Below are 10,795 nucleotides of genomic sequence, written 5' to 3'. Positions count from 1 at the left end.
CCCCTGCCATAGGCAGGGACACCTCCCACCAGACCAGGATGCACAGTGCTCCATCCAGCCTGACCTTGAACACATCCAGTGATCCACAGCTTCCCTGGGCAACCCATTCCAGTGTCTCACCACCCTCATAGTGAAGAACTTCTTCCTAATTTCCCATCTAAATCTACCCTCTTCCAGTTTGAAGCCATTATGCCTTGTCCTATCACTACAAGCTCTTATAAAAAGTCCCTCCTCAGCTTTCTTGTAGGCCACCTTCAGATACAGGAAGGCCACAATGAGGTCTCCCCAGAGTCTTCTCTGACTGAGACTTCTCAGGCTGAATAACCCCAGCTCTCTCAGCCTGTCCTCACTGGGGAGGTGTTCCAGCCCTCTGGTCATCTTCATGGCCCTCCTCTGGACCTACTCCAACAGATCTATGTATTCAGTTTATAAGGGTTATCTTGAGAGCTGCAGGTTTGGATTGGTATTTTGGATGGAAGCAGGAGAAGAGGAATTCCGAAGGATCGACGTAGTGCTGTTGACCAGACAGCACCTACAGGCAGAGAGATAATGTGTGACAGAAAAACTGTGACCAAAAGGTAAACAGCAGGCTGAAGCTGAACTGGCTAATCGGCCTGTACTTTCATGTCTATTTATACAATTAAAATAGAAATATATGAGCCTTTGTAATTGTAAACAGACTCTCAGGGATCTTTCTTCACCCTCTTATGGTGCCTCTGTTTTTTCTATCCATTTCTGCTCTGTTACCCAACAGAACATGCAAAGAAGGAAAGGTAAATTGTTTGGAGATTGACACCACGTCCTTTGGAGTTACATCTTCTTGTAGTCCTGTCAGCCAATAAGCCTTAATTTTGGAGTAGACCACAAGAAAGCATCACTAGGTATTTTTCCAGTTCCAGCCCCCAGAGCTGAGGAGTAAGTTACCAAATGGACGTGATAAGATGTGCACTATAGAAGTGGGAAGTAAATGCATTCCGAATTTCTGCCTCTCTACAAACTTACTAACAAACCACTTTCTTTCCATGCTCCTCTGCTGTTTGCAGATCTGTAAACAGCCTCATGGAAAAAAAAAAAAAAAAAAAAAAAAGTAGCTAACAGGCCAGTGGGTGCAGTTTGCATTTCACAGCTGAAGTTAGCAATTCATAGCTGAAAGGACAGTGGATGGACTTCCCTTCTCGGATGTTCATTGCTTGGCCACTTGATCCATTTATCTGCTTGGTGAAAAGAGACAAGCCATACAGGCTGCCCCTGGCTTGTACACTGTGGCCTTTATTCCTCATTTCCTAAGGGGCTCCCAAGCAAGTCTGCTTTTCTTTTTAGTTGTCTGCACCTTAGCCCAAATGACTTGGTTCAAGTCGGCTTTGTTCAGTTTGCCCTTGCATAAATTCTGTTGTCAGGACATCACAACCATTACCTCTGCACCCCACAGCAACAGCTGAATTTGCGGAGGGAGGGTATCAGGGGTAAGCAAATCTTGAACTCTGGAGGGAGGTTGTGAGAGCTGAAAAAGTGCACAGGGAGCTAAATACTTACACTGTCCAGACTTGAGAGTGCAACTGGTATCTTCTTGCATTTTGGCTGTTTACTTCACGTGCTTTACTACTACCCAGTTGGTCTTCTGACTTGCCAGCCTTCTCCCTGCCCATTGGAGTACAGTGGTTGAACATCCTGCTTGAACTGAGTGATGGAACAGTTTATATTGCTTATTGCCCTCAACAGGGATTTTGCCATCACCTATGGCACGGTACTACCTCAGATGCTTGCCATGGAACAGTACTCCAGAAGGCTAAGTCATTTGCACTAGTTTTGCACCAACAGTACTCTTCAAATGTGTACAGCCCAAAGAACTGGATACTTTTAGACGCGAGGCATCAGGCCACAAAACATTTTCAGTTACAGCTGATGCTAAACAAAGGTTTCTAAAGGCTATGGCTGCCCTATCAGCAGTGAATAGCATTTCACTTTTTAGCTAGACCGAAGGCAAAGAAGTTAAAAGATGTGTCCTGTTCTTGTACTGTGATTGTTCTTCACTCATTTTTTCTTTTGATTTAGGTTAGACTATAGTTTAGACCCAAGAGCTTCTTTGACCCTGACAGCTTGAGTACAGAGGCAAAGCAAGGGGTGTCGGTTGTGAATGCGAAGAAGCAAACTTTCATCCATTTGCTTGGAAGCCTTTGCTTTTGGGAATGCCAAGAAATCTACTCACAGCTTTCTTCATCTAGGTTTGGCTCAACACCCAGAAGAGAAGTGAAAAACTCTCTTCTCAGTGGAAGATGGCAGCGAACCTGAGCCGAGCTGCTGGGCTCATCTACCTGATGTCTGTCTGAGGTGTGTCGTCCATCGGTTAGATGACAGCGACAGGTCTCAGGCTGCCTTGGTCTGTATAAAATGGAGTGAAGTCATGTACTCTGAAACTCCAATGTGTGTGCCCTTGATGGTCGGCTATAGAATGTGATGGTTCTGCTCCTCCACAGAGAGTCAAAGTGCATTGTGCTATGCCAAGAAATTTGGCAAGTATTTGGAGCACCTTGAGATCAAGTTATCAAATCCTTGCAATATTGCCTTTACCCAAAGATTTCAAGTGACTATGAAAGAGCTTCTTTCACATCTGGTAACAGTCGCCTACTATCCCTGAGCATCGAGTACCTGGAATTAGACCACTATTTCTGGAAAGATGTGGTCAGGGCTTGGTTTATCAAGAACTTGGCTACCTTCCTGAAAAGAGTGAACAAACACCTTGATTATCTCAACTTAAAAGGGGCAAGAGTAAGAAGGCTGTGAGCTTCTGAATTCTCTGAGCTGCCTGAAAAATAAAAGCTTTATGTCTAAAATCAATATTGAGGATTTCTTCAGTTTCCACCTTCTTCTCTACCTTGTTCCACCAAACTATGTCCAAGTTCCACAGCCTGGTCATCCTGACTTTCAGTTATAACTGCATCTCTGATGAACTGCTGGACATCCTGCTAAGCAATGTAATTGCTGCCTTCAGCATAGCAGCAGTCATCATTAGGAATTCCTGATCAGATTTATGTTCAGAGGGTCATTTTCCTAAGTGAGCCATTCCAGTGTTCCAGCTGTAGTCTAGTTCAGGTAATTATCCTTCTCCAGTTATAATCCCCATTATGCTAATCGTTGTCAGTCTGATGTCAGGTTGCCCTCATAAAAAGCTAAAACACCTGAAATGCTGGTGGTTCTAATGTCAGCTGTGAGAAAAAGGAACCTTTCAGGCAGGAAAATGACATTTTTGTAAGGCTTATTCTGTTGGACAACTAAATGTTTAGTAACTGATGACTTTCTCATCCTTTCAGATTTTTCTGAACACCACCCTTTTGCAGGGAAATCTGCACATGAAGAAAATGGTCTGTACACCTTGTTTGCTTACAGAGCTGTAGCCTGCCTCAACCTACACTGGTTTTGCTCCATTTTGGCAATGCAAAAATGTCTTACATGGCATGTAAATTAACTGGTGCTTGTGTCAAAGCACTTTGGTGTCACCAAGGATGTGCCTCTACAGGTGTGGAACAGCTGACCCATATAAATGAGCATCAGGTCTTTGCATGCCTGAAGGGAAGCACACAGCCTTATTACCCGATGGTTGCTGGCAGCTTTCTCTAAGTTCTGTTGCATTGCAGAGTGTCCAGTAAACACCAGAGATGTGTAGATCTTTCTAGAAATTGTCTTTGGATCTACTCTTGTACCTGCGGTAATTTCCAGTATGTCAAATGAGATCATGGCACGAGCTGTGTAACATCTTCCAACAGTAACAGAAGTTGTCTGGCTCTTAGGATGGTATGGCGTGCACAGGAGACCCCCTCAATCTTAATGGGAGAGTGGAGGTTACTGTAGCATATGCTCTTTTTGAAGTACAAAACCGAGTCTCTGCTAATGTCAAGGTACAAAATTGATCTGCTGACAGTCATTTCTCGTGCTAAAGATTGGGAAACTCGGGTTTACTGAATGCGCCCACGCTGTGCTCGGTAGTGCTAACAGCATTCATTCTTTTTCAAGCAATTAACACTTGAACTAAACAATGACCATGAGCTGCTGGATGATGAGTTGCTACAGCTCATCTTATCATGCAAGAGGTTGTTATATCTGAAAGTCTGGGCATTGCTAAGTGTCACCTTTATAGAGAGGCTACTACAAAACCGCACAGAAAGAAAATGCATTTTAACTACAATAAGAAATGCAATTTGACTTTGTTCTTCAAAACTCCCATTCCCTTCCTCTCTCCAGTACCCAGAGAAAGGTGAGGTTCCCCATGCCCACAGAAGGGTCACTTACAGAAATGTTAATATAAGTACCTCCTTTATATTATATTTTAGCATTATAATGAGCCTGAGAACCACTCACAGAAATGGGGCTTTCTAACCTACTTAGCCATGTACAGAATAATATAGAATTTCAATTGCACAAGTCCTTCCTAGGCTGCCATTCCCCGTCACCTCTAGTTCAAGCTAGGGATTCTCAGTCACCTCCCAAGCCCAGTGCTTGTCTGTGCTTAAACTGAGGCAGGTGGGTTGAATCCCACTAAACTGCAAAAAGATATAAGGCCATCTCGCTCCTTCGGGATGCTGTGTTGAACTGGGGCCAAAGCACAGCTGCTGGTGGTGTAAACCATGCTGTCATGCTACTTTACATGCTGGATTCTGAATTCGGTACATCCTCCCAGATCTGTGCAGATCCGTCACATCTGATGCATCAGATCTTGGGGTATAAGGAACCTTGCTCTTCCCAGAAATTGTCAGCAGATGATGTTTTCACTCAGTTTGAAGTGAAATCAGGGTAAAACCTGAAGATTTTACTCAAAACTAAGGAATTTGTCTTCTTTAGATTCCTCCATAGGCTTCTTGTCACGAGGTTTAATGGGCTGAGCCTCCTCCATGTATCTGTCATTCATTCATACAGGTCAGGATTTACACAGCCCAAAAAGACACCAGTGAGGAGGACCCACTGTTGTATGGTATTTACAGGAAGTTCAAATACCTGATTGACTCAGATTAATTATTTTGTCATCACCTACTCAATGGAGTAAACCACACAAGAAGGACACCCACTGACCTCTGCAAGCAATGAGCAGAACCTTTGAGGTGGTATTAGGATGGGATTTAAATCTTAACAGCAGTGCCTCATTATAGCAAGAGAGAGGCAAAGGACAATTTTACATTCCATGCATTAAAATGTTGGCCTTGGGAAGTGTCCTCCTCTGTCTCCCAGCATCATTTATTCTTCCCCTTGCTTTAGTTTTCCTCATCAGAGCCAAAGGAAGCAAGCAGGGAACCCTTTTCTACCCTTACAGGCATCTCAAATAATAATAAAAACCAAACCAAAACAAACAGAGGCCGTCCTCTTTCTTCAGCACTTCTCTCTGTAGAGTTTCAGACACATTACCAATGAAGCTCATCTTCTTGTTGTTCAGTTGAAACTGAGACATGCGGTGAGGAAGTGATTAGGGATTATCCAAGTAAGCCTTGGCTTGATCTTGACTCAGATGCAATCAGATGTATCACCAGTCCCTACCTCCTGTTAACATTAATATACACCCTGTGCCTAGTTAGAAGTTAAGAACAGAACATAACATATGTAGTCCCAAGACTCACCCTTCACAGTTGCTCAGCTTTCCAAGGAATTACTTATGAGGAAACTCCTGCTTTAGCTTCCACAGCTTCTAGACCTTTCAATGGCAATAGATATCACTGGTTGCACACAAGATAAATAATACAGAATAAGGGACATTTATTCTGGAACTTTAATGCCATGTAGGAGATTTCATCATGCATTCTAGAGCATATATAGCTGTGAAAAAGAGGGCTCTACATATTACATCTGTTTAAATTACTTTGCACAACTAGAACCAGGACAGTACTGAGCCAAAGCAATAAATCTGGAGATTTATTAATAAAATCTCAGCAGGAGCTGGCTTCTTGCAGCACACAATCTCCTAGTATGATGGCTTCAGAAGTTGTTAGTGCAAACAGACTCTCTCATTTGCATGCAGAGCACTTCGTCAATGTACAAGGTATTCTCCTTGACCTGGATCTCCTCCTCCAAGGAAAGCTGTCGTCGGCTCAGAGCTTTCAGTTCTGTCTCAGCCTGTGCCAGCGTGTCCTTTAATCTAACAGGGAATATACAGACACATTAATTGAAAATGGATGGATAGGTTTTTTTTACCATGTAGGCTAAGAATAAAAAAAAAAAAAAAAAAAAGATGGAAGGGAATCCCCAAAGAGACAATATCCATACAGCTTCCCTTAAAGTGTCCCCCCCATTAGCCCAGTAATCTATACCACAGATTTTCCTCTCTCTTTCTTTCTTTCTACTTGCCTTTGAGTATTTTGTTTAATCTCCTGAACTTCACTGATCAGCCTGTTATGCACTGTGTCATAACACAGTTCCACATTGGGGCGAAGGTTTCTTGCTTCCAGGCGGGTTTGAGCCACCTTAGCAGGTGCTTCTTTATCAGCAATTGCTTTCTTTAAGGCTGCAATGTTCTTCTCTTGTGAGGCAGTCTCATCCATCACCTTAACAAATCCAACAGGACAAAGTGCTGCACACTGTTTCTTACAATGGGTGAAATCACCAACATCTTCATTAATAGTTATGGTAATAACAATCACAGTAACACTCATTATGTTAAGTTATTTCATCAAAGGATATTTTACAAAGGTCAGCCAGGATTATGATTCATTTACTGGAAAGCAAGTGACACTATTCTGAGTGAAACTGGAGATTTATGCTCAACAATTAATTTTTCATATTAACACTCACTTTTAGAGTATCAAATTTTAAGCACATTGACCTTGATTTTACAAGTTATTAGACTCTTCTATCACAACTGTGAAAATTCCATAGGGACCCATGTAACTAAAAATTGCAAGGGAAATTCTGACTTTACTGATACCTACAGCAACACTTGCATCATGCAAGTGAGAGATTCCAGAAATTAACCTCTATAGTGGTGCACACAGAGCTGAGAAAATAAAATTCAAGACAATTTTGAGGGAGGGAAGTGTGATGTGGCAGGGGCTGCCAGCGCTGTAAAGGTAAAATTCTTAAAACAATGTAGTTCAGCCACTGGATTGAGAGAATTGGTAGATGACCCAAGCCCATTGTTATCACTTACCATTGCAAGGAGTGTCTCTAGCTTGTGCTTAGCTTCCTTGACTTCCCTCACCCTGTTTCTAAAAGCAGCATTCACCGTTTCACGTTGCTTGCGCATGTCGCTTGCTGTCTGCGAGAGGATGCCATCAACCAGAGCCCTCAGTCCCAAAGAATTGTTCCTCTGCTTATCAGCCTTTTCAACATTTATGTTTGAGAAATTTATCCAGTCTTCAGGGCTAACAAAACTGCAAGAGATTCACAATAAAAGGTCATCACCTGGCAGCATCACAGTCTTCTGTGACTTCATGGATTGGCATGTACTCCACAAAACCAAAACCACAGCAGTACTATTAACTGCACATCCCAGTGAGTGCCAGCTGTGCTGTGAATTCTACAGATACAAAATAAGGACCCTCTCTGTTGCAAACTTTTCAGAATGAAGCAGACAAGGTTAGGATAGAAGCACATCTGCTGAGAGTAACTTCATTGTAACTTTCCCTGATAAAAGGCTGAGCTGTTGTGCAGGAAACACAGATAACCACCAGCATTTCTCACACCACCTTTCATTAATTAAGCTGTTATTACTCATGTAATTCAGCTGTTACTATTAATAGTGGGTAACTATTCACAAAAAACAGTCATTTATTCTCTCACTTCACCACTTCTAAGACCATCACTTATAGTACCTGGCTGGAGCAATAGTTGGGAAACCAACCCCCAACCATACCCCTAGAATTGGAGGGTCATGCCTGTGCGTCAGTGCCTTGCAGGCAGGAGTTTGGAAAATTCCTCAGAGAGTTCTATCCGCTGGGTGGGTCTATAAACCTGTAACTGTCATTTGCATACAGCAGCCAACACCATTCTGGGTGTGGGCCGAGTTATACAACCTGTTCTTGCAGGCTAAAGTGACAGCAGCAAGATCTGTCAGTTTCTTGCTGTTCCAAGTTTGTCAGTCCTTGCAGAGCCACTAGTGTCCTTGGGAGACACTCACACACTGCTTTCCCACTACATTTCCCTTTTTCAGCTCATTTTGGAGGGTAGTTATTTCTCCATCTAAACCATTCACACTAGCTAGCCCAGACATAAAGGGTGCATTTGACAGAAACTTACTCCGCACCTCATGTATCCCAGCCCAGGGTTATCCCCACTAGAACGCCCTGGGGGAGGAAAGGAACTTAGATTAGTAAATCTGTTCTGGGTTGAAGCAAAGTGTGAATTTTTTCCTCAGCTAACTGTGAGCCTCAAAAATTTTTAGTATACTGCGTACGCTTGGAACATGATTACTGTGGGTTATTTCAGAGATATATTAGAGAGATACTAAAGTGATGGATAGAAGTATAAAAGCCAATCTATAACAGACAGGTGGACAAATATAGCCTGTTTTACACAAATTTACTTTAATCATGCTATTAGTGGAACGGCCCATACTAGCTGTATAATTATCATATATCCACTGAACTAAATAACCACTTACTTTCCTTCTATTTTCACTGCCTTGTCAGCATATCTGAGATCAGGAGTGTTGTTTGTCAGGCTAGCACAGTAATCATCAATCATCAAGGCGCTGAACTTGTCCTTCAGGTCCATTTCCAGGTTGTATTTTGCTGAACGGTTTAGCCTAGGAGGAGGAACAACCCCACCCTAAGCCAAAGAGTAGGCACTCACGGGTGTCCCCAGCATGCATGCCTACAGGCAGAGGATACACATGCTGTTATGGGATGCTGCACGTATGAACTGCTAGCTGCGGAGTCCCAAAACTGAGAGCATGCAGCTACTGCCATATAAACTGGTAGTACAGTTACCATTGGAATTAAGGCACAGGGCTGGATCGTGAGAAGACCAGGGATCAGGTACAAGTCCTTTGCGTTCTAACAGAACTTCTCACCATTTCTGACGGAATGTTATGACCTCCTGCAACTGTTTAGCACTGAAGGTAGCTTTGGACATGTGCTCAGCCTGAACCTACAACATTTTAGGATTATGGCTGGCCTTCTTATCAGCTAATCAGTGTTCAGTTATGCTCTTTGTCTCTGCACCTGATTTGCTCATTGGTTTGTTCTAATGTATGTCCAAGCAAAGCAACAACCCCTTGGATGACTTCAGCTTCCTTCACCAGTTCTGTTCCACTTCATTGTGCACCAAGTCAATCGCAGCTCGCCCCTGCCTAAATAAAAAGAGGAAAACATCAGTTACATTGTTCAAATTCCTAGAGCTAACAGGAGATCATGAAGCCCAGCTTTCCAAACTGAAGGCTCTCCTTTGCCACCCAGGAAGTTTTTCCTTTATGGCCTTGGTTCCCCAGTGTTATAACGTTTAAATCAGACTGTAACTCCACTGCAAAGAGGCAGGCCTTTAGCTCACAGCTTTTAAAATAATTTGTTAAAGGCTCATTACCTAATTTTTTTGCTCTCCCTGAATACTTTTCTTCTTAATCATCTCAGCTGTTCAGGAGACACTTTTGGGCAATGATGAGTGGCTCTTTGCAGCTCTCCAAAGATTTCTCCAGCCTGGTCTTGAAAGTCAACAGTACCTCTGTCTCAAGAATAATTTGTTCAAGTTTGTTCTCTAATTCTTGCTTCCAGAATTTTATTTCTTCTTGTCTCTGTTCTGAAAAACAAAAATTGCAAACAGGTATTAATACAAGCCCATCTTATATGCTAGAGTACTGTGAGCCAGATCCCATATATGGCTAAAAATAGACTTATTCCACAGTGGAGTGCATGCAGTGCTCTAGGCTGATGCGTGGAGACAGTTTTGTAACCCTGTGTTAGGAGATTTGGTTGGAATAGCTTTCTGTGTGTTTTGGAGAAGTAATGTATCTGTTTTATATAAAAAAAATCTGCCTCAAAATAGATTTTTTACTATTTTTAATTTTTTTCAGGAGATCAGAGAGCATGGCATTAACATACATTCACTATCAACTAGTTTTCTAAGTCCATCTTAAGCACATAGCTCAAATAACACATCTTGACACTTGTAGAACACAAGGGATTACCTATTTTCTTGTTGACATCACTCTGAGTTTTCTGAGTTGTCTTTTCTATTTCATCCAGCAGCCTCTGGCTCTCAGCTATCAGGCGCTCTGACCTGGATTTCTGAGACTCTGCACTGGCATGCTGCATCTTGTTTGCAACGTCCCATTCCGAGGGATGAAACTTGGGTGGAGCTTGCAACAGCCTGGCCATTGTTTCTTGGAAAGTTTCCGGATATAATGCAGGTCAGTTCTTGGAATGTGGAACCTGAAAACAGGAATAGCATTATGTTGGCTGCAGAACCAAGAAAGGGAGAAGACAGGTCCATGAGGGTGAGAAAAATTCTCGCCCCTTTTACCTGCAAAATGATAGTTATGAAAAGACTTCTTGCTCAAGGCTCCCCAAGACTTTGGTAAGGTGTGGGGGAGTTTGGAGTGGGAGAATGAAGAAACAGAAGAATATGGGAATGAAAGCTGGGAGGAGAGAAAGTAAGAGGACTGAAAGTGGAACTGAGAGGAAAAGATGGGCTGTCTGCAATAGGAAGGAGAAAGGGAAGAGAAGGAGACCTGTGAGGAAAGCTGGAAATACTAGATGGACAATCACAGAAAACTAAGAAAAAGTGAACAAACACAAAAGATAAAACAGTCTTCCACAGGATGGAGAATAACATATATAATATATAATAATATATAATAACCTTTTAATAATATGGCTGGAGAGGT

At 42.5% G+C, this 10,795-nt stretch overlaps 2 protein-coding genes across 2 annotated transcripts; one reads left to right on the top strand and one right to left on the bottom strand.

The window, feature by feature from the left end:
* Positions 1-2,267: 2,267 nt before the first annotated feature.
* On the top strand, positions 2,268-3,020 carry FBXO39 (F-box protein 39; the record flags this gene model as incomplete). The annotated part of the gene is given in 4 exon segments (XM_008943333.1): positions 2,268-2,609; positions 2,612-2,768; positions 2,770-2,871; positions 2,873-3,020. Coding segments are annotated over 4 exon segments (749 nt in total), but the record flags the coding sequence as incomplete, so codon positions are not given.
* Positions 3,021-5,955: 2,935 nt separating this feature from the next.
* On the bottom strand, positions 5,956-10,286 carry TEKT1 (tektin 1). Its single transcript, XM_008943332.1, is given in 8 exon segments — positions 5,956-6,115; positions 6,325-6,521; positions 7,124-7,346; positions 8,576-8,719; positions 9,138-9,222; positions 9,225-9,275; positions 9,553-9,708; positions 10,097-10,286. Coding segments are annotated over 8 exon segments (1,206 nt in total).
* Positions 10,287-10,795: the final 509 nt, after the last annotated feature.

Source organism: Merops nubicus, unplaced genomic scaffold (assembly GCF_000691845.1).
Source record: "Merops nubicus isolate BGI_N331 unplaced genomic scaffold, ASM69184v1 scaffold3707, whole genome shotgun sequence".
In the NCBI taxonomy this organism is placed as follows: domain Eukaryota; kingdom Metazoa; phylum Chordata; class Aves; order Coraciiformes; family Meropidae; genus Merops; species Merops nubicus.
Note: the sequence above shows the minus strand (reverse complement) of the source record. Positions and strands in the feature narration are given on the sequence as shown.